Source organism: Myotis davidii, unplaced genomic scaffold, assembly GCF_000327345.1.
Source record: "Myotis davidii unplaced genomic scaffold, ASM32734v1 scaffold208, whole genome shotgun sequence".
NCBI lineage: Eukaryota > Metazoa > Chordata > Mammalia > Chiroptera > Vespertilionidae > Myotis > Myotis davidii.
In genome coordinates this window covers 1,454,957-1,479,523 of record NW_006299706.1, presented here as the reverse complement: position 1 = coordinate 1,479,523, position 24,567 = coordinate 1,454,957, and the positions used below count along the sequence as shown (strand labels likewise).

Here is a 24,567-nt window from a genome sequence, read left to right as displayed (position 1 = left end):
TGGTGGTCAGTGTGCATCATAGCTACTGGTCAAATGGTTGGATGGTCACTTAGACTTTTATATATATAGATCACAAGTTTACATTCTTCTGTTAATTGGATTGTATCTTGGAATCTCTCCTCTTCTTCACAATTACTGTTGATAAGTGGATAGAAGTGGAACTTGTTTTCTAACAGGAATTTTATTTCAGTTACACATGAAAATTGGTTTACCTACCCACTTAAAACCAGTTGAGAAAAAATATTTTTAGTTAAGGAAAGTAAAAGTACTAAATAAGTCATGAGGTATCTTATAATTAAATCACTTTAAAAGTAAGAACTTATTTTGTTTAGGCAAAGCTTTATGTATTTGATTTTTTAATCTTAACTATTTTGATAGTAGCTATCCCTTCAGCAGATATTCTGTATCTGTTTTTTGCCAGGTGCAAGGAATACAAACATGAATGAGATATAATTTCCACTCCCAAGGAATTTATAGTTTAGCAGAAAACAGACATGTACACAAATAATTTGATAGCTCCTAAAGTTGAGATATTCACAACATGTTTTGGGGAGCACAAAAGAGAGGGACTTACTTAAAAAGAACTAGGAAAATGTTTTAAGTATGCAAAGACTGGAGGGTGAAGACTACATCTTACAAATAAGCTTCTCTGGATCTGATACTGTGTTTAGATAACTGTAAATAGTCTGATCTGGGACCCAGGAGATGAGGCTGGAAAGATAGGTATAGCCTCTTGTTTATATAAGATACCAAGGAGTTTGGCATTTACCCTATAGTCAATGGGAATTTATAGTTTTAAAGTAGAAGAATGATTTGCCGGAGTTTATATTGATCATGGTATGATAGATTAATTAGAGAAAGATCAGGTAGACCAATTTGGAAATTTTCCCACCCAAATAGTATAGGGGCTTTAACTTGGGGATAGTGAAGACATATTCAGAAGTAAATTTACAAAAGGAAGGGAACGGGAAAAGATTTTAGAATGTCTTCAACATATCCTTCTTGGGCAGTTGGTGATGTGAAGTGAAAAAGAGGTAGGAGGTGTGCAAAAGAAGGTTGGAGATAGAAAAAGGATATGGGTTTATGCTATTTAGTCAGATAAAAGGATCTGTTGCTCAGAAGAGAAACCTGAAACTACAAGTTTTAGATGTGATTGTTGAAGTCATGAGGAACAATGATTTTTTAGGGTGAATATACTCGGTTTCCTAAGGGAACTTATAGTCAAAGAGTACCAGGTGCTACAGACATCTGTTAGATAAGGACTAAAAGTAGATAGTTTGCTTTGGCAGATTACCTTTTGTGATCTTAAGAGCCATTTCCATAGTGTCAAATATTAGATTTCTGCTGGTTAAGGAATGAAAGGAAAATGAGGAAATGCAGACAATTAAAATTCTTTATAGTTTTAAATTTTGTAGCAATTTTGTCTAGTTTATTATTTACTCTTTCCTTGTAGTGTCAGGGAAATAATTGCATTTTCTCAATCTGTGATTATTTTAGTGGCACATAGTTTTTCTTCTTAACCCTTTGCGGTCCAATTTTATTTTTGGAATTCAAACAGTTTGGTCCAAATTAATTGACGGGATTGAATGTTGAACCGGTTAGCATACCTCAGCCTCGACTTTGGACCTGCTCCTAGCGCCTGGTCTGTCAAGTCAGCCTCCACGTTGGACTGAAAAGGGTTAAATAAAAAGCATAACTAAACATCATGCTAATTTTAATTGACCTTGGTCTTCAGTTGATATATTTTCCATACATGACTTGAAGATATATTCATTATACATTAATTGGTATCCTGTTAAAATGTCCAAAAGGCTACTTACTATACCGTGTATTACAAAATTGTCAGTTATCTTTGTGACAATGTTATCCTAGAACAGAGCTCAAGGGCCAAAGCTGGAACAATTTAAGCAACAAAATAAATAATAAGAGTATTGGATTATAACCTAAAGAATAATGTAAGTATCCATGAGTCCATGCCAATATCAATAAATGATTGATTAGATAAATGGAGGAACTTGTTGATTATGGACTGAATTTAGTGACCTAGTTCCAAAGAACAGAGTATGGAAAGGGAAAAAAAATAGTAATTTTATAGTAAAGAAGCCTAGCCCTCAGCACCTTAGCCAAATACAAGGTTAACTTCATCAATAATAAGTCATCATGGCAATATGTATCCTTTGATATAATATGATTGGAAATTCTTTCCAAAAACCCATAACACCAGTCTAATCATAAGAAAGCATTTTTTTAAAAGGACATTATACAAAATACCTGACCAGTACTCTTTGAAAGTACCAAGGACCTGTAAAAAAAAAAAAAAAGATTGAGGAATTGTCACAGATTAGAGGAGATTAAGGAAGCGTGACAACTAAATACCGTGTGGTAGCCTAAATTGGACCCTGTAACAGGAAAAGGAAGTAAGTCGAAAAATTATCTCAGTGTTAATTTCATAGTTTTGACAAATGTGCTAAAATTGCGTAAGATGTTAAAATTAGGGGGAACTGGGTAAAGGAAGAGAATTCTTACCCTGTACTGTCTTTGCAAGTTTCCTGCAAATTTAAAATTATTTTAAAACCAATTTAGCTTTTTTTAAAGAGTGGACTATCAAGGACTTTCAGTCAAGATGGAGAGTAAACACTATGCTTGCCTCCTTCTGTGGCTACATCAAATTTGCATCTAAATTATAGAACCATCTGAAGACTAGGTGATTTAGATATTGCACCCGCAGGCAGGAAAAGCTCCAGGGGCATGCAGGGAGGAACTGAATTGTCTGGCTTCAGGGTAAGGGGTGGAGGGGCAGCTCTCTCCCAGAAAGAAGTTCTGGCCGGCACCATTGTTTCTTTGTTGTGCTCTCCCACAGCCGGCAGGTGCAGGCAGGTGCCATATCTGAGTTCATCCACTTGGTCAACACCATTCCTCCCACTCTGGTGATTCCCTGAGTCTTGCCCTAACCTGAACCTTTTCCAGCAACTATTTCTTTTTTATTTTAAATCCTAACCTGGGGATATTTTTCCATTGATTTTTAGAGAAAATGGAAGAGAGAGGGAAAGACAAATATTGATGTGAGAGAAACACATCGATTGGCCTAGGCAGGGGAAGACCCTGCAAACGAGCTTCATGCCCTTGACTGGAATCAAACCTGGGACCCTTCCGTCTGTAGGCTGACACTCTATTTACTAGCTAAGGCTTTCAGCAACCATTTCTCACAAGCACCCAGCCATTGCTCACACTATGGACTTTCTTAAAATCAAAGATTTGCAAACCCCAAACAAACTGTAGCTGACTTGTGGTGCCCTATACTGTACCTCTTGCTAAGTGACCCCTGGCAGTAGTGGCACCCAGTGTCTTCAAGATGCCTCCATGCCTAGCACAGTCAGCTACCAAACACTGATCACTTTGTAGCTCCTACCAGGTGGCCCTAGGTTAGACACAGGCCTGGAGCTGTACCAGAACTCCTCCCAAGAGGTCCAGGATCAACACACCTGGTAGCCAGCTTCACACAACACCAGAGCACCAGTCAAATAGATCCACAAATGACACACACAAAGGGTGGACTCTGCAGGCACCAGAGCCCCACTAAAGCAAATTCTTCTCTGTGGGGTCAGCCCCTGAAAAACAGCTCATTGTAGTCCTGTACAGTCCTCAGCCAGTCAGCCTGAAGTTCCAGCAGCAATTAAGGCCCAACTACAGCAGGAGGGCAGACAAAACTCACACAAGTGACACCATTGGACCACTCAGCTCAGGTGACCTGGGAATATCTGCCACTGGGCCCCATAGGATACCTACTATATTTGGCCACCCTGCAAAGACTGAGTCACATAGCAGATCTACCTAGTACATAGAAACAAACACAGGGAAGCAGCCAAAATGAGGAAACAAACAAAAGAACATGACAAAACTCCAGAAACAGAACTAAATAAAAATGGAGGCAAGTAATATACCAAATACAGAGTTCAAAAATTTTGAACTCTGTATCTGGTATATTTTTATAAAGATGCTCCGTGAATTTAGGGGAAGAAAAGATGAACTCAGTGAGAACTTACTCAGAACTTACACAGTGATAGAAACTATAAGAAAGAACCATTCAGAAATGAAGAATACAGTAACTAAAATTAAGAATACACTAGATGGAATCAGTAGCAGATTACAATAAGCAGAGAAATCAGCAATTTGGAGTACAAGGTAACAAAAAATACCCAATCAGAACAGCAAAAAGGATAAAAAGTTCTTAATGAGGATAGTATAAGTGAACTGTGGACAATATTCACATCACAGTAGTATCAGAAGGAGAACAAGTGGACAAGCAATGGGGAATATATTTGAAGCAATAATGGCTGAAAACTTTCCTAACCTGGTGAAAGAAAGACATACAAGTCCAGGAAGTACAAAGAGACCCAAACAGGATAAAACCAAAGAGTCCCAAACCAACATCAATCATGCCAACAAGAGAATCTTAAACGAAGCATGAGAAAGGTAGTGAGTTATATACAAGAAAGCTCCAATAGGACTGTCATCTGATTACTCAACAGAAACTTTGCAGACCAGAAGGTATTTGAAATATTCTAAATGATGAAGCAAGGATCTATAACCAAGATTCTACCCTGAAAGGCTGTTACTTAGAATCCAAGGGGAGATGAAGAGCTTCTCAGACAAGAAAAAGCTAAAGGAGTTAGTATTAACTAGTATTACAAGATACTTCAGATCAAAGGACATGCATACACACACTAAAAGCAAAGGAATGGAACAAGATATTTCATGAAAATGAAAAAAAGGGGGGGTAGCAATACTTATTACAGACAAAACAGACCCCCCCAATTATAAGAGAAAGTTCATTGAAAGTTAGGTAGTAGAAGTGAAATAGAGGTGCTATATAAACAAAAAACAAGCTACAGAGGCAGAAGAAGGGTTCTTGGAGCTTAGGAAAGGGAAAGAAAAGGCAAAGCAAAGGTAACTCATCAGAGGAAAAGGGAGAGGTATAGGTGAGCAGGAGTGCCCAAAATAGACTTTAATTTGATATATTTTCATTGATTTCAGAGAGGAGGGGGGACAGAGAGAGAAATGTCAATGATGAGTATCATCAGCTGCCTCCTGCATGCACCCCCACTGGGGATTGAGCCCGCCACCCAGGCATGTGTCCTTAACCAGAATCGAACCTGGGATCCTTCAGTCCACAGGCCAAAGTTCGTTCTATCCACTGAGGCAAACCAGCTAGGGCCCCAAAATAGACTTTAAAACATAGGCTGTAATAAGAGACAAAGAAGGACATTTGTATATGTAATAGCCAAGATATGTAAGTAACCTAAGCATCTATCATAGATGACTGAATAAAGATGTGGTACATACATATATGCAATGGAATATTAATTGGCCATAAAAAAAAGAATGAAATCCTGACCGTTTTGGCTCAGTGGATGGAGCGTCGGCCTGCAGACTGAAGGGTCTCAGGTTCGATTCCGGTCAAGGGCATGTACCTTGGTTGCGGGCACATCCCCAGTAGGGTGTGTGCAGGAGGCAGCTGAGTGATGTTTCTCCCTCATCAGTGTTTCTAACTCTCTATCCCTCTCCCTTCCTCTCTGTAAAAAAAAAAAAAAATCAATAAAAATATTGTTTTAAAAAAAGAATGAAATCTTACTATTTACAACAACATGGATGGACTTATGGGGTATTATGGTAAGTGAAATAAGTCAGACAGAAAGGCAGATACCTTATGATTTCTCTTATATGTGGAATCAAAAAATGAACAATACAGATACAGAAAACAAATTCAGAAACAGAGAACAAATTGATGGTTATCATTTGGTAAGTCAGGGAGGCGGGGGTGAAAAGGTGAAGGAAGTAAGAAGTACAAATTGGTAGTTACAAAATGACCAGCACAGACAACATAGTCAATAATAACCTTGTGTGGTGTCAGGTGGGTACTACTTATTGGGGGGATCACTTTATAAGTGTTCCAATAAAACAGACATAATTGATAAGTTATGGTGATGTAAATTTGAGGAAAAGTAAATGAAATCAGATTAGTGACATAGGAATGATAGTCCATATGTAGCCTGGAACAAGGCATTTAACCTTTCCTTTTTTTTATAATAGATAGGGGCTCAGACTGATTTGGGTCTAAACAAATTAAATCACATAAAACTTTAAAAGAATAGCAGGCCTAATCATTATAAATGATCAGTGTGTGGTGGTTAGCGTTTTTCTTAAGTTACATAGTCTTTTATACTAGCTGTTACCTACTAACAGTCTAAAATCAGCTTGCTGATAGTATACACTTTTAAGTGGGCCCAGGTTTCTGGTTTCAACCAATCCTGATAATTCTATTTCATTAAGTATCTGTATTAGGTAGACATGAACTAGACGCAGTGAGAAAGAATTTGTGACCTGTAGTGGCAGATTCCGTTCCTGATTTTAACATTTTCAACTCATGGCTGGCTGCATATGTCAGAACCTATAACCTGATTTCAAAAATGGGGTGAGCACTATCATGTAGTATTTTTGCTTTGACAGATTACAAATTATAGAAAAAAACAGAGGGAAATTATTATAGGTGTTGATAACTATTTTGTCCTCCAAGAATAAATTAGTGGTAAATTTTTTTTGTTCAGAAAAAGTATAAACACTGTAAAAGCATAATAGTTGAAGCAAAGTATACCAATTTTTGTTTTCTTTTTAACTGAAGAATGTAAGCATTGATCAGAATTTTCTGATTTATAACAATTTCTCTAGCATGGTGTATAAGATACATTCATAAGTGAAGTATGAACATGTGGTGATGAAATCAGAAAAATGTAGTGGTTAGTGCCGTTTGGGAATTTCCAGAAGAATTTAATTTCAGTGAACTGATTTGGGCCTTATGAGGAAAAGCCCAATTAGAAGGAGAAAAACAAAAGCAAGAACAGAAAAGAAAAAGCAATAAAATAGGAGAAAACAGACTTTTTAGCTTAAAAATCACCAGCATAGGCTCTGAATCATTTTCTCTTAATTTACATTTAATTGGTGAGTCAGGTAAAATTTTTGCTTTCAGTAAATGTATTTCCCACAATTGGAATCAGCCTTTTTTTTATTGTGGAACCAGTTCTTACCTCTCTCATCAGTTACCTTATTCAAAAGAACCTTCCAGGGCTACTATGAACTATGAAACATAGCAAAGGATTCGGAACTTGAAACAAAAAACTTTGATCAGACATTTTCAAATAGTTTAGTATTTTGCATTCATATTCTTTTACTATGGTATCCATTTTTATTATAACCAGTTTTGATTCAGTCATTGTCTAACAAACATTACTAATACCCTTGACTTATAAATGATAAAGGAAAAGGAATTTCTTAAAATTTTGCAACTATTTTCGTTTTGGTGAAAAATGATTTAAATATTAGAAATTTGTTTTAAATGTTATTTTACAATCAGTTTTTCTTTGAACTGATTATTGCATAGTATACTTCCAAATCTAGCATACTTAACTCTGTTTTACCCAAAGATATTTCTTTCTAGCATTAGAAACATCAAAGAACCTGTTGCTCATTCAAAGCATTGAATAGTTACTTGGATCTTTAGTGTTGAACTCCCAACAGTGCTTGACCAAAATTTATGCTGTATTAAGTTATGAAAGTTTTAATGGATTTAAACTAAAGAAGTACACGTTTTATCCAACTGTTGCTCGTTTCATTCACTTGCTGTTGTTGGTTTTTTTGCTAATTTACATTTGCAAATTCTTCGTTTAGTTGTCTAGGATACTTCAATGAATTAGTTTGAATCTTTTTTTCCAGTGTTTTCTTTGTGATGCCTTCCCCCCATCCCCACAGATACTACTATTATTGGAAATTTTCTCTATTTATGCAGATATCTTTGCCCATTTGACTCTATCTTTACACCCAGGCATCTATAAATAATAGTATTCCTTTTTTATCGTAGATTTCAGTGCCTCCTGTGTAAACATCAATTAAGATGTCTTGTGGCAGATAAACTTCAGAACATCATCTTGGTTTCCACTCATTGTTGTGTATAGTGCGAAGATTTCCAGATGCTTATCCCTTTAAAATCTAGTTATGTTCTTTTTTGTTTTTTTTCAACTTTCTGGCATTCTTATCCATGATTTCATCTTATGGTTTTGCTATAAAAGTACCATCTTTCCCCTTTTTGTCTAATTTGACATAGAACCTATCTTAATCTTTAAAAGCTCATCTAATAGTGGCCAAATAAAATCCAAAAATCCTACTATCAATACAACTTCCAGGGCTCATTCACATTTCCAAATTTGTTTTTAATTCTTAATTCCCTTTTTATTATCCCAATTGATAATATTCTCTTGGTTCAGTTTCCCTCCTTACTAGTAGTCTGCTTTTTTTTTACATGAGGTCTCTGTTTTTCTAACTGAAAAAATGATTTTATTGTAGTCAGCTTACATTTATATTGAATTTCAATTTTATTTAGTGCTTACTCTATATTTTCTCCTTCCTTCATTTATGGGTGTAGATTTCTAAACCTATTTCTGAAGCTGTTGTCTAAGTGATGAGACAGTAGTGTTTCTACCTAATAGTTTTGTGAATTGAGGAATTCCCACTTATATTCTTTGTTTACTTATAAAGTACTTAATTATTTGGCTTTACACTATATTGAAATGAGAAATGGGAACTCTGGTATCTAAAATTAAAATTATATGAGTTCTTTGTGTGTATTATCTGAGGAAGTATATGATTTTCTTGAACTGGAAACTTCTTATTCTGTGAGTAGTGGAGTCTTCACATATCCCTCCAGGCAGTGCTAAAATGACCACGTATGAGACATGAACAAACATTTGTCACATGATGGAGATAGCAACAAACCAGTAACTCCCCTGAAAAATAAACTGGTTTAGAAGAACCGAAGAGCCAAATAGGAAAAACAGAAAACTACTTTCTCCCCTGGTACAAGAGCTGAATAGAAAGCCAGACACCGTCAGGTTGTGACTCATTATTCCTCACATCTGGTTTTACTGATGTAATCTAGGGCATAATCCCAACCCTGGAGAAGCTATGGTGAAGAATCAGTGAATTAGAAGATTCACTTCGTATTAGCTTTTTCCAACCTTGCTGTTACCAGCCTTGGAGGTACCTATATTACTAGTAATTCTTAATTGGAGGTACTCGTTTTACTAGTACCTCTTTATATTTAAAAGAAGTGCTTAATATTTTAAATTAGTTCCAGTTTCTAATTGGGCATAATGTGAGAGTGCTTTAGTAATCCAATGTTCAAGTATATTTATTTGCCTGCATTTTATAGTTTAATTTGTATCAGAGCCAAAAATCAAGATCACCATGCCTTACTCCATAGTCCATGTACTTAACACTATACTACACTCAACTCTGCATTGCATTCTGTTTTAGGTTTTGAAAAAGATATATTGGTCTCTTTTAAAATAGACATGCTTGTTCTCTTTCGGTATTACCTTGCTGTACCCCAGCCACCCAACTGCATAGTGGCACTTATAAAACAGTATACTTTTGGTAGTTTTGGAGATAATGTTTGCAGATTTCATATGATTAGGCCAGTTTTAACATGCTTTTAAACGTCTTTTTTAGGTTGCTACCTCTTGCACATAAGTTTATATCATCGTTTTCCAATCTTAAACTTGGTTACATCATTAGTTAATACTGTTTTCAGGTATCCTCATTCTCTTACTGCTAAGCAATGTTTTTAAATGAAATAAGGGTTTAGATCTGATGATTACCAAGCCCTAGAGATTGGTGTCTCAGGGATACAATTTATTCCCTTCAAATATGGAATATTGTCAAGAAAAGTTCTGCTTTGTTGAACAGGGAATTCAGACAGACTTTTAAAAATGAAAATTGAGAACCTTCCTGAATGAGATTTTATTCTAATCTCCTATTAAATCCTAAGAATAGGCTGCTGGCCTCCATTACTTTCAGGAAATGAAAAATGGCTCAGAAGCTAAGTAAGCTAAGCCATCTCTTTCTCAATTGTTTCAGTTTCTCAGGAATTGCTGTACAATGCTGCCAATAACGATCTCCGGGGATCTGACCCCCATTCCACCTCCCACTGCCTCCTCTGCAGCTCCAGATGCCACCAAAAGAAGGAGCTTTGAAGAAAGTGCCTGTACCCTCTTTTACCCTGAGGTGGGTGAGGCCAGGCAGGGTGATTCTCAGGATATCCTGATGATCAAAGGTATAGTTGAAGCCTTCATCAAGAATTTCTTGAAGATGACCAAGGAATTTGGGAAACATTACCAAATAGCCTAAAAACTGAAGATGGAGCTCAAGAATGGATGGCACAAATGCCACCTGAAATGTATTATATGCTGACATACTTGACCCTAAATAAGCTCCTTGAGGACAGACTGTTACACTGTTTTTATATCTATTCCACAACCTCTACAATGTCTGGCATAGTAACAAGCATGTAAACTATATTCAATAATATTAGTGACAGAGGAAAGACTTGATAGAAAGTGCTCTCCAACCCATCTTTCCTTAGCACTTAATCTAAGAGAATAGTGATAAAGAGAGTTCAGTGCTGTCTCAAACTTCTTGGCCACTGTTGTCTTCTGTCTGGCTGTCTCTCTGAGTAGGAAATATCTGTCCAGTATATGAATTTTCCAGTATGAATACTTAAAGTTATGTCTTCACTGATGCCTGGGCTTTTACTTCTTACGTATTTTATTGTATTTAGCTATTCGATGGAAATCTTACCTGAACCACAGTCTAGGGGTTTTTTAAATCCTTTTGTATCTATTTTTAAGATTCAATAGTAAAAAGTCTTGCTTCTTGATTAGATCTTACCTTAGTCATCACTGTGTTTCAGAAGTAGGCTATCCTATCACATCAATTTTCCAGAAATCTAACTTGTTAATCTTGAATGGCAATGCATAGTCTTATATCTTACCTGAGCAATGCTAGAAGAGTCTGCTAAAAGAGTATTTACAGAATGAGATTGAAGCTATTATGTAATATAAACTTTTTCTCTTGGAAAAACGGAGATATTAGAAACAGCTGCATTCAGTTCTTCAGCTTGTCCTTCTTCTTCATTAAGGAGTTTGTCCTTCTTCATTAAGAAGTTAACTCTTATTTAGAGGCAGATCTTAAAAATCTCATCTTCAGTTATTTGATTTCTTGTACCTTTTGTGCCTTCAGTTATATGTAAGGCTTTTTATTTGTAACTTTTTCAAGTTAAAAGTGAACATTGCAGAACGCTACTAGTTTTTTGACAAACTTGAAATTGACATTCCTTATGTATTCTCAACAGCTAGCTTTTCAGGTTATAAGGAATCCCATCAGGAACAAGTATATTTTATTCAGGAAAATAATCTTTCCTGAATGACTTACTTAACTTTTAAATAAGAGAAGTGTTAAACTATGCTGCATTGACCTGGTGTTTTGGTAAAACTATGAGGCGTTTTGAAGGGAAATTGAGTTTCTTTATCTTCATGAGCTTTTATGTGCAGCTTTAAAGGGGTTTATTCTATTTCATGGAGAAAATAGTCACTTCTAGAATATGCTGAAGTGGGAAAACATAGAATATGAAAATTACCTCTAGATGAATATGTGTATTTTAGGTCTGACTCTTTAATTTTTATCTCTGATTCTAGTAAATAAAACAATCAGGTTGCATTGTAAGTTGTTTGTCAGTTTATATGGTGAATTGGAATTAATAATCAGGAACAGATTTGATTAGGATATTGTTAGTGGTTTTTATCAATAAACATCTCAATTATATGTTTCAAAGTAGTAATACATAAAAACTGAATTATTCAGTTCATTCTTCCACTAAAACTAGTTTTCCCTCTATTAATCTAACAGAAGAAATTGTGTATATGAAACCTGTGAAATTCTTTTGGCAGCATCTAGTGTGGTTTGTCCTCTGCTTATTGTCCTGTTACTGTCAGCTCAAAAATCATATTACAGGGAATGACAGTGGCAACAACTAAAATGTTACAGTGCTAACAATATGGTTTAACATTTTTATACTTGAATTTTCCTATGGTTTCTATCTTTTCCTGTCTCTCCAGGTTCCCAAACAACCTCAGATAAGTCTTCCCAGCGATCATCAGAGAGTATGAACTGTAGCCCTACCCGGAAGAGGTCTTTATCTGAAAGTACTTCTTCAACAGGCAAGTGCTGTTTCTTTAACCATACTTTAAAGATAATTTCTCATCTGTTACTTGTGGATAGACTTAAAATATAATATTGTATATTTATAAAAATTATAATTTATATTGACATAATATAATATTGTATTAAAACAAAGTTGCTCTGGAGTCAGTAACAATGTACATTGAAACAATATAATAGTCTTCCCCTTTTACTCCTTTGTGTCCAGCTAGACACACAGTAGTCCTCCCTTATCCATGGAGGAACTGTTCCAAGAACCCCATTGGATGCCTAAAATCACAGATAATACTGAATCATATGTTTTCTGTTAATGTCTTCCACCCACAAATTTAATTCCTTTTCCATTTTAACTAAGTAATTATCACCCCCATAGCCATAACTTTCAGTTTGAGATGTGACAGCAAAACTGGCATGAATTTCTTTTTCCTTCTTTACAATTTCTTAGATAGAAAATTAATTGTTACTGCCAGCATCACTACTCTTGTGATTTAGGGCTGTTATTAATTTAAAAAGTAAGGCTAATTGGACACAAGCACTAACTATACTGATACAGTAGTGTCCTATGTTTTCAGATTGATGTTTATTTTACACACACACACACACACAACGTTGGCCCTCACAACCCTGGCCTTGTCTGGAAGGTCGTCGGGAAGATCGTTCTGCTGTTTGGCCTAATTAGCATATTAGCTCTTTATTATGTAGGATTTTATTGATTTCAGGGAGGAAGGGAAAGGGAGAGGGCGAGAGAGAGAAATATCAATGATGAGAGAGAATCATTGATCAGCTGCCTCCTGCATGCCCCACACAGGGGATTGAGTCCACAACCTGGGCATGTGCCCTCTCTAGGAATTGAACCTTGACCTCCTGGTTTATAGGTCGACACTCAACCACTGAGCCATACCAGCTGGGCATCTCATTGATGTTTCCATCTCCCACTTCCTTTCCCTTCCTCTGTCTGAAATCAAGAAAAACATACGTATATTTTAAAATATGACATTCACAAATCTCTGAGATATACAAAAAAATTTATAAGGTTGTAAGAATATTAATATTTATTTCTAACCTCAAAATTAGTAATGTTTATGTATTTATAATTAGTAATATTTATGTATTTTTTATTTTTTTTATTGATCAAAGAGGCTAAAAACTAGATCTTTTTTTTTATTTTAGAAAGGAAGGGAGGGGGAGAGATAAAAACATCAATGATGAGAGAAAATTCTTTTAGGAATTTTATGGTGTCATGTCTTACACTTACGTCTTTAATCTCTTAAGTTTATTATGAAACAGGTGTATGAAACTAGCCTGGTTTCTTTATACATTTTTTACATGTATCTGTCTAGTTTTTCCAACACCATTTATTGAAGAGACTATCTTTACCCATTGTATAGTCTTGCCTCTTTTGTCATAGATTAATTCACTATATAGGTGTGGGTTTATAGTCTGGTCTCTCTATTCTTTTCCATTGGCCTATTTGTCTGTAGTTATGCCAGTCCATGCTGTTTTAAGTATAGAAAGAACTTTTTTCTTAAGATTGCTTTGGCTAGTCTGGTCTTTTGTGGTTCCATATAGATTTTTCAAGTATATATTATAGTGCTGTGAAAAATGCCTTTCATATTTTAGTAGGGATTGTACTGAATCTGTAGAATCTTTGGGTAATATGGAAATTTTAATGATGTTAATTCTTTCCTATCCATGCATTTGTAATTGTATTTTCCATGTATTTGTATCTTCTTCAGTTTCTTCAATGTACAGACTTTTACATCCTTTGTTAAATTTATATACAAGTATTTTTTTATGCAATTGTAAATGGGATTATTTCTTTTCTTTCTTGCTCTTTCTTTCTTTCTATTAATTTCAGAGAGAGGAAGGGAGAGGGAGATAGTAACATCAATGATGAGAGAGAATCATTGATTGGCCGTCTTCTGCACTCCCTCTACTGGGGATTGTGTTGCAACCCAGGTATGTGCCCTGACTGGGAATTGAACCCAGGACCTCCTGGATCGTGGGTCAATGCTCAGCCACTGAGCCATACCAGTTGCGCAGCTCCTGCACATCTCCCATTGGGGATGTGCCCGCAACCCAGGTACATGCCCTTGACCGGAATCGATCCTGGGACCTTTCAGTCCGCAGGCCGACGCTCTATCCACTGAGCCAAACCGGTTTCGGCATTAAATTATAATTTTAAAGCTTTACTTAAGAAGAGAATTTTACTTCTATTCCTTTGCATTGGTTGATTCTTGTATGTGCCCTGCCCTGGAATCTGAATCACAACTTGGTGTATTGGGATGATACTCACCAGCTGACCTACCCAGCCAGACCTGTACAGATTTATTAAATTATATTTATACGTTCTACCAGTGTAGTAGAGCGCGGGACACGTATTAATACGTTTTTTATAGACTAGCGGTAGAATGCGGATAACGTATAAATATGTAAACTAAAGTTACCGTAATTTTACTGAACGTTGCCATTTGCGCAAAAAATTAGCAAAAATGGCCCGCGCCACCTGTTAGCGTGCGATAAAAACTACCCGCAAACAATGTGTTAAGACATTGTCAGAAAAGGCATTGAACTAGCAATATTATCTACGAGAGGCCGATGCATGAAATTCATGCATGGTGTGTGTGTGTGTGTGTGTCCCTCAGCTCAGCCTGCACCCTCTCCAATCTGGGACATTCCTCTCACAATCCAGGACTGCTGGCTTCCAACCGCTCACCTTTCTGTCCACCTGATTGTCCCTACCCGCTTCTGCCTGCCAGCCTGGTCACCCCCTAACCCAGCCATGTGTTGGCCTGGGTGCCCACAACTGCCCTCCCCTGCCGGCCATCTTGTGCCCACATGGAGGTGGCCATCTTGTATGAGGGCATGATGGTCAATTTGTATATTACTTCTTTATTAGATAGGATAGGAAAGGAATGATGTAATGGTGTTTACTTTGAATTTATATTAGTTCACACAAACACTCCATCCATGCTTTTGTTCCGGCCCTCCGGTCCAGTTTAAGAACCCATTGTGGCCCTCAAGTCAAAAAGTTTGCTCCCCTCTGCCCTAACCACCCCCTGCCAGCCTGATTGGCACCTAACTGCTCCCCTGCTGGCCTGATGGACGCCTAACTGCTCTCCCCTGCTGGCCCGGTCACCCCTAACTTCCCTCCCTTGCCAGCCTGGTTGCCCCTAACTGCCCTCCCCTGCAGGCATGGTCCCTCCCAACTGCCCTCCCGTGCTGGCCTGATCACCCACAACTGCCCTCCCCTGCTGGCAATCTTGTGGCGGCCATCTTTGACCACATGGGGGTGGCCATCTTTTGTGTTGGAGTGACAGTCAATTTGCATATTACCTCTTTATTATATAGGCTATTTAAAGTTTAGGTCTTTATCCAAGATCGCTTTAACTGACCAGTCCTTTAATTAGACCTTCATTTTTGAAATTAACTCTTATTTCTTTCTGCTCTTCATCTCAGAGAATGAGAATTCTTTTTGTTTTTTTTATCGACATATTATTAAGGAAATATGAGTCAATTTTGAATTTATTATGGTTACTGAAATGTACCCTATTCATGAAAGTATACTGTCAACTTGCTTATGAAACAAATGCATATGGTATTATGATGTTTAATCTTGCTTTGAAAAATAGAGGAGTGTTTCTTATCTTTTGTCCTATGTAAAAAGTTATTTAAATAGCTAGCTGTGTTCAGTTTTTATCTGTGTGATTTGTCATCTTATTTAGTGAACGGAGTTCCCTCTCGAAGTCCAAGATTGGTTTCTTCTGGGGATGACTCTGTGGATAGTCTGTTGCAGCGGATGGTACAACATGAGGACCAAGAGCCCCTGGAGAAAAATATTGATGCTGAGGTTGCGTCTGCCTCGGTGCCACCTTCCTGTAGTCCAGGCCATAGCCACAGCAAGGAGCGAACCATGGGAAAACCAGATGGCCTTCTAGTGCCTGCAGTCCCCAGTGACTCCTGCAGTAATAACATCTCACTCCTTTCTGAAAAGTTGCCAAGCAGCTGTTCCCCTCATCATATTAAGAGAAGTATAGTGGAAGCTATGCAGCGCCAAGCTCGGAAAATGTGCAATTATGATAAAATCTTGGCCACAAAGAAAAACCTGGACCATGTCAATAAAATTTTAAAAGCCAAAAAACTTCAAAGACAAGCCAGGACAGGAAATAACTTTGTGAAACGCAGACCAGGTCGACCTCGGAAATGTCCCCTCCAGGCTGTGGTATCAATGCAAGCATTCCAGGCTACTCAGTTTGTTAGCCCAGAATTGAATGAAGATGAGGAAGGAACAGCACTACACCTTGGTCCTGATACGGTTACAGATGTCATTGAAGCTGTTGTTCAGAGTATAAACCTGAATTCAGAACATAAGAAGGGATTGAAGAGGAAAAGTTGGTTTTTGGAAGAACAGGCCAAGAAAAAGCAGAGGCCATTCCTAGAACAAGAAGAACAAGAGAACACTAAATGGTAATTCCTTGCTTATTAACATTTTTATTTGAGTAGAGAAAACTAGCTTTTATACAAATGCAACATACCTATGCAGATGCATAATTCAGTTAATCTTAAAACCTTTTATTGTATACTAGAGGCCCAGTGCATGAAATTCTTGCACTGGTAGGGTCCCTAGAGGCTACCGGCCAGGGCCTTCCCTCCCTTCCCCCGGCCAGCCCTGCCCCCTGGTTGAACTCCCGGATAACTCCTGGTCGAGGGGACAATTTGCATACTACGCTTTTATTATATAGGAAGACCTGTTCTTCTCTTTTCTATTTTAAAGTGTTCTTATTCATGGCTGTCCAAAATTATAAATGATTAAAAAGCAAAGGGGATGTAATAATCTAATTCAAGCCCCTCACTTTACAGATGAGGAAATCAAGGCCTAGAGAGATTATATATTTTATCCAGTATATAGCTATGTAAGTGGAATCATTTTTACTATCACACTATTTTACCTTTTTTTTTTTTAAATATATTTTATTGACAAAGAGGAAAGGAGAGAGATAGAGAGTCAGAAACATCGATGAGAGAGAAACATCGATCAGCTGCCTCCTGCACATCCCCCACTGGGGAAGTGCGCGCAACCCAGGTACATGCCCTTGACCGGAATCAAACCTGGGACCCTTCAGTCTGCAGGCCGATGCTCTATACACTGAGCCAAACCGGTTTCGGCACTATTTTACCTTTTATTGTGTTCTAAATTTTCCATCCTATCATCAAATACGTTTTCCTACATATTAGATCTATTTTCTTCATAGTTTCCTTTTTATATTTTTACTTTTTTCTTAAAGGTATAGAGTAGAAAGTAAAAATTACCAAAAAAAAACAAATCATTTAGTCCTTTTGTTATATATCCAACCATTTATTTCCCTGAAGGTTTTATTTTTAAAAAAAAATACATTTTTAGTGATTTCAGAGAGGAAGGGAGAGAGAGAGAAAGCTAGAAACATCAATGATGAGAGAGAATCATTGATCAGCTATCTCCTGCACACCCCACACCAGGGATTGAGCCTGCAACCTAGACTTGGAGCCTGCAACCCAGGCATGTACCCTAACTGGGAATTGAACCGTGAACTCTAGGTTCATAGATCGACACTCAAACATTGAGCCACATCGGCAGGGTAATTTATTCAATATTTTAAAATTAATTAGTACAGTATTCACCATTTGCAAATGGCTTTAGCTTTTCTAAATATGTCATGCTTAAGCCCTAGCTGATTTGGCTCAGTGGATATTGTGTAGGCCTGTGGACTGAGGGTCCTGAGTTGCAGTCCACTCAAGGGCACATGCCCAGGTTGTGGACTCAATCTCCAGAAGGGAGTGTGCAGGAGCCAGCCAATTACTGCTTCTCTCTCATCATTGATGTTTCTATCTCTCTCTCTGTCTTCCTCTCTGAAATTAATAAAATATATATATATTTTTTAAAAAAGAATAATAAAATAAAATAAATAAATACATCATGTTCAGTCTCACATTACAATCCTGTTCACAATTAGAGAAATACAAATTGAAAATCTTAGACACAAAATAAAAGAAAAAATTAAATAAATAAAATGTTAGACACACTTTAAGTCTTTAACATATATTGTCAAATTACTCTCTTCAAAGCCACATCGGTTTATCCTTTTACTAACATTACATAGTAATAGTTGTATACTGTTTACCCTTATCTACCCTGAAAATTACCAATTTTTTAAAATATATCAATCTGATATAGATGAAATACACTTCCTACTTGTTATTTATTTATGTTTCTTACCTAATTTTTCTATTTTTAAGTGCTCATACAGTTAGAATATTAACTCTTCATGCTTGTTCTTTGACATTCAGTTTTTTTTATTTTTTTTCCTTCCATCCATCAACCAACAGTTACAGTTTCTTGTCTTTTCTCTGTTGTCTGTCTAGGTGAATCCTGTTTGTCACGCGTTTCTCATATCTCTATGCATACATCTATAAAATAATACTCTTGTTTTTTCTAGAGAATGTGTGGGATTTAAATGTTTTTCATAAGTAATACATGCTTGTAAACAAATCAGTGAAACTAGAAATTTACTCATTCAAGAATTAAAATCCCGTTTTCACATGATCTCATTCCTCCCAAGCCTGTTCTTCACATGGGTAAAAGTGTTAAACAGTATATTGTGTATCCTTTAATACCTTTTCTTATACATTTATAAGTATGTGCATGTGCAAAGCTGTTCAAGCCCCTCACTTCACAGATGAGGAAATCAAGGCTCAGAGCGATTGTTTTATGTAATTGGTAGCATACTATACTAAATTTTTTAACAACATTTTTTCTTTATGTATCTTGGAGATCTTGTCACTAGTCCATGTGAATTACCCTATTCCATGCTAAGAAAAATATCATAATTTATTTAATTATTTTCCTGCAATAGATTATATTATATTACTTTTTTACATGTAGTACCTTAAATCAGTTGAAACTTACTTTCATATAAGGTATGAATTAATGTTATATTTGTGGCCAATCTTTTTTTGTTTTGTTTTTAATTCTTTATTGTTTAAAGTATTACATATAGTATTACATATGTTTCCTTTTTCCCCCATTGACCTCTCCCCAGCTCTCCCTCCTCACACCACCCCCACACACATGCCCTCACTCCTCTAGTGTCTGTGTCCATTGGTTATGCTTATATGCATGCATACAAGTCCTTTGGTTGATCTCTTAGGCCCCTCTCCCCTGCCTTCCCTCTGAAATCTGTTTGATACTTCTCTGTCAGTGGATCTATTTTTGTTCATCAGTTTGTTGTTTATTATATTCCACAAATGAATGAGATCATGTGCTATTTATCTTTCTCTGACTGGCTTATTTTGCTTAGCATAATGTTCTCTATGTCCATCCATGTTCTTGCGAATGGTAAGTGTTCTTTCTTTTTTACAGCAGCATAGTATTCCATTGTGTAGATGTACCACAGTTTTTTTAATCCACTCACCTGCTGATGGGCACTTAGGTTGTTTCCAAATCTTAGCTATTGTAATTATGCTGCTATGAACGTAGGGGTGCATATATCCTTTCTGATTGGTCTTTCTGATTTCTTGGGATATATTCCTAGAAGTGAGATTACTGGGTCAAATGGGAGTTCCATTTTTAATTTTTGAGGAAACTCCATACTGTTCTCCACAGTGGCTGCACCAGTCTGCATTCACACCAGCAGTGCATAAGGGTTCCTTTTTCTCCACATCCTTGCCAGCACTTGTCATTTGTCGATTTGTTGATAATAGCCATTCTAATGGCCAGTCTTTATCAAGGTTGCAGATTTGTAAGTGTGGCTATATTTACGTTGTAGGTAATTATATTTACATTCCCCGGTAGATTTTTTAAAAAATATATATCTTTATTGATTTAGAGAGGAAGGGAGAATGAGAGAGAGAGATAGAAACATCAATGATGGGAGAGAATCATTGATTGGCTGCCTCCTGCATGTCTCCCACTGGGGATCGAGCCCACAAGCCAGGTATGTGCCCTTAACTGGAATCAAACCCAGGACCCTTCAGTCCTCAGACTGACACTCTATCCACTGAGCCAAACCAGCTAGACCCCCAGTGGGTTTTAATAAAGTGTTTATTGTTTTGTTTGTCTTTTGGAAAGGCAAAAGGAAGATTTAATTTTAAAAGACTTAATGTTTTCAAATTTTTAATTTATTTTTATTGATTTCAGAGAGGAAGAGAGAGGGCGAGATAGAAACATCAATGATGAGGGAGAATCAGTGATCAGCTGCTTCTGCACATCCCCGCTGGGGATCGAGCCCTATACCCAGGCATGTGCCCTGACTGGGAATCGAACTGTGTCCTCTTGGTTCATGGGTCAATGCTCAACCAGTAAGCCATACCGACTAGGCAAGAGTTCTACCACACTTAAAAGAAAAATATTCAAGTCTGATTAGTGCACTTTAGACAATATTAGGGAAGTAAAAAGGATATACAGAAAGTATGTAAATGTAAAGTAATCAGTTTTCTGGTTCTTTTATTCATTGATTGATTTTAGGGAGAGAGAGAAACTTTTGACTTGTTCCACTTATTTTTGTACCCACTGGTCTTATATGTGCACTGACCAGAAATCAAACCCACAAGCTTGCCATATCAGGTTGATACTCTAACCACCTGAGCTACTCAGCCAGAGCAAGTCATCAGTTCTAAAAAATTTTTATAGAGACCCATGTAGATATAAAATGGATGACTATATAGAACATTGCCACCACTCCATGTTCCTTTGCAATCATAAACTGCTTCCTTACCAGTAGCTATAATCAGTCTCCTGACTTTTAAGTCTCCTCATCTTTACCTTTTTTTATACCGTTTAAGTATGTAACTATAGATAGTATAATTTAGTTTATCCTTCCTGAATGTCATTGAAATGGAATTTACAAGGAATATGCTTTTGTGTCTCACCTTTTTTTGCTCTACATATACATGTTAAACCACCTTTGTTGCTGTATGTTGCTGTAGTTACCTTAGTTTTGTTACTATGTAGTAATCCATTGTTTGTATATAATACTAGAGGACTGATGCACGAAATACCTGCAAGGGGCTCGGCCCTCAGTAACGCAGCCCCAGCTTCGTCTGGAAGGTCGTTCAGCTGTCCAGTCTAATTAGCATATTATATTATTATAGACTAGGGACCCAGTGCATGAATTCATGCACCTTGAAAGGAACTGTGGACCGTGAGGCTGCAGTAGGCACAGGGGCGGTCTTGGCCCATCCTCCGTGCCTCTGCCCAGCCCCTACCGCCGCAGCCCCCAGTCCCCTGACTGCTCGCAGCCCCACTCCCACTGCTCGCACCTACTGATGGTGTGGAATGATTGGGGTGTGAGCGGCGGCTGCTGCCCCAATCGCTGCTCAGGAGCTGGGGGAGATGGAAAAGCCCTCAGGGGCGATCGGGGCTGGCGCCAGGCACCAGCAGCAGGTTTGAGTGGTGGCTCTGGCACTGGCTGCAGGTGCAAGCGGGGCTAGCGCTGGCAGCAGGGGCAAGTGCCAGGTGGGATCGTGGTGCGCGGGAGCAAAGAATTTTCAGTAACCGCCAGAGGCTCGCCCCGATGACAGTGACCAGTGCCCCATGGTCTGGCGCCCCCGCTCACCTGCTCCACCATCCCGCCACAGCCAAGGTCCATCATGTTTTGCATCCCCCCCCCCCACTGTGGTCAGCGCACGTCATAGTGACAGGATGTTTGGTTGTTCCAGTTGTTCCGCCGTTCTGTCTTTTTGCATATTAGCCTTTTATTATATAGGAAGATAGTTCCATTTTACTGTTGGGTTATTTTCAGATTGAGGCTATTATCTAAAACTGCTGCTCTTAATATTACTCTAATGTTCACTTTTGGATTTGGGCACTAATTTCTTCAAGGTATACTTAGGGATGGAATTAACTGAATAAAGTGATGGGTTTGTCCCAGGACTTAATTTCAAGATATGGTATATTAAGATAGTATGGAACTGAGTGGGTAAGAGAAACAAATCCATTCATGTATGCAAGCTTTGCTATATGACAGAGTTGACACATGGAGGAAAAAAACAATATTCAATACATTGTGTCCCAAAAGCTGGTATTGTGTAAGAATGGAAATAAAATTAGATTTTTGTCTTAAATGAAATTAGAAAAATTCCCAATTGATTAAATACATAAATATAAAAGCAAAACTTTAAACTTTTAAAGGCTAGTATGGAAGAAGAAAAACTTCATGACCTTGTTCTCAGAAAGGATTTCATAAACAGGATATCAAAAGCAATAACAGTAATCATACAGGTAAAAATTGATAAACTGGATTATATTATAACTAAGAATTTCTGTTCATCAAATAGCATGACAAACATATAAAGACTTGTTACAAACTGGGAGAGGAAATTTATAACATATGTAATGTATACCTCTTTTGTATCCAGAATATATAACAAAAAAAATCGTTACAAATCAACACTATATAATCTAGCAATTCCCTTTTAGATAATAAAAAAAAACAACTCTTGCACAACAGGCACCAGAAAACACTTTTTGAAAATGTAGTAGCAAGATTGGTTATAATGTATAATAAATAGAAATATCCCAGATCAACAGAAAAGGAAATAGTATATTCTTTTTTACACAGTTGGAATGTGATATGATAGTAAAAATTCATGAATTACAGATGCAATAATTGCAGATGAGTCTTGGAAACATAATATTAAATGAAAGAAACAAATCCCTAAAAATAACATAGTAGTTATACTATTTTTATTTTTAAAAACGAAATAAAGGTATTGTTGTAGATAAATATATCATAAACCATCTATTAAAATGCTATACCTCTTCCTCTTCTTTCCTGAAAAATGTCTTAAAGCCATTAGGTATATGCCCGTATTGGGGTATGGCAAGGTGACCCTGAGCTGAGTTTTAGAGCCTTAATGGGGTGAGGGAGTTGGATGGGTTAGGGCCTGGGGAGGGAAGAGTATCAATCCAGGCCCTAGAATGTCAGAGCCTGAGTAGGATGAAAAGGGTGCTGTTGTTTGTTTGTTTTTTAAACGGATGCTCTTATTAATGAGTGCCTACTTTGGAGTGTCAGGGATCAGCAAGATTAGGAAGGTGTTTATCCCAGACCTCAATATACAATTTTTTTTCTTTCAATTTGTTTATGTGATGTATCACGTTTATTGATTTGCAGATATTGTACCATCCTTGCATCTCTGGGATAAATCTCAATATAAAATTTTAAAATTGTATGAGTGGGCATTTGTTTTTCTTATAAGCCCCCAAGGTGATTCTGATGTATATGTTCTATAGGTGGCACTTGGAAAAAACATAGCCATTAATGAATTTATCTATGTAGGAGATAAGCAGAAAGCATTTTTTTTTTTTATTGCAGGAGAAAGAAACATAAATAAGGCACAGAAGTAGAAATGAATTGGGTCAGAACAGAAAAAAATTATTAAGCAAATAAATAGTAAATAGATTCTGTGATCAAGTAAGTTATGTAAGACTTGTTCAATATGCAGAAATCAATCCATGCAATCCAGTACATCAGTAGGCTAACAAATAAAAATCTTATGATCCTATCAATAAATGCAAAAAATGAATTTCACAAAGACATGATAAAAACTCTGAGTAATCCAGGAATAGAAAGAAACTACCGCAACTTAATAAAGACCATCTGTAAAACCTCATGGCTAACAAACGCAATGGTAAAAGACTGAAAGCTTCTCCCTAACATCAGGGATGAAGAAAGGTTGCCCACTTTTGCCACTTCAGTTCAACACAGTATGAAATTCCTAACCAGAGCAATTAGATAAGAAAAAGAAATAGCCGAGGCTGGTTTGGCTCAGTAGATAGAGCGTCGGCCTGCGGACTGCAGGGTCCCGGGTTCGATTCCGGTCAGGGGCGTGTGCCTGGGTTGTGGGCACGTCCCCAGTGGGAGATGTGCAGGGGGCAGCTGATCGATGTATCTCTCTCGTCGATGTCTCTAACTCTCTATCTCTTCCTCTCTGTAAAAAATCAATAAAATATATTTAAAAAAAGAAAAAGAAAAAGAAATAAAAGGCATCTAAATTTTGAAGGAAAAAGTAAAATTAGGTCTGTTCCCAGAGGCCATGTCTTTTTTTATTTTTGTAATCTTCACCCAAGGATATGGTTTTTATTTTCTTTTTTATTTTATTTCATTTCATTTTTTATTTTATTTTATTTTATAGTGGCCCTGTGCAGGGATTCATGCACATTGAAAAGAAATTAATTAGAAGAAATATTTTAATATCACTATTCACCCTTTCTATATAATACAAGTGTCAAAGATGAAAGAAAATTAGTAAAATGTATATAAAAATTATATATAAATTGATTGGTAAATAAACAACAACAAAGATATATAAAAATCCTATCTAATAAAAGAGAAACATGGTAATTAGCGTAGGACCGCTACCCTTCCCATTGGCTAATCAGGGCGATATGCAAATTAACTGCCAGCCAAGATGGCGGCCGGCAGCCAG

At 37.0% G+C, this 24,567-nt stretch overlaps 1 protein-coding gene across 6 annotated transcripts in view; it reads left to right on the top strand.

Annotated features, from left to right (window-relative positions):
• The window catches only part of ASH1L (ash1 (absent, small, or homeotic)-like (Drosophila)), a 127,722-nt gene that overhangs the window by 36,467 nt on the left and 66,688 nt on the right, over nt 1–24,567 (top strand). For 4 of the 6 annotated variants that reach the window (XM_015571690.1, XM_006775695.2, XM_015571694.1 and 1 more), the window contains 2 exons: nt 12,003–12,104; nt 15,831–16,572. In XM_015571690.1, coding sequence (XP_015427176.1) covers nt 12,003–12,104; nt 15,831–16,572 — 844 coding nt within the window. Of the gene's footprint in view, nt 1–9,966; nt 10,163–12,002; nt 12,105–15,830; nt 16,573–24,567 lie in introns of those variants that run through there. The other 2 variants (XM_015571691.1, XM_015571693.1) reach the window with 2 other exon arrangements.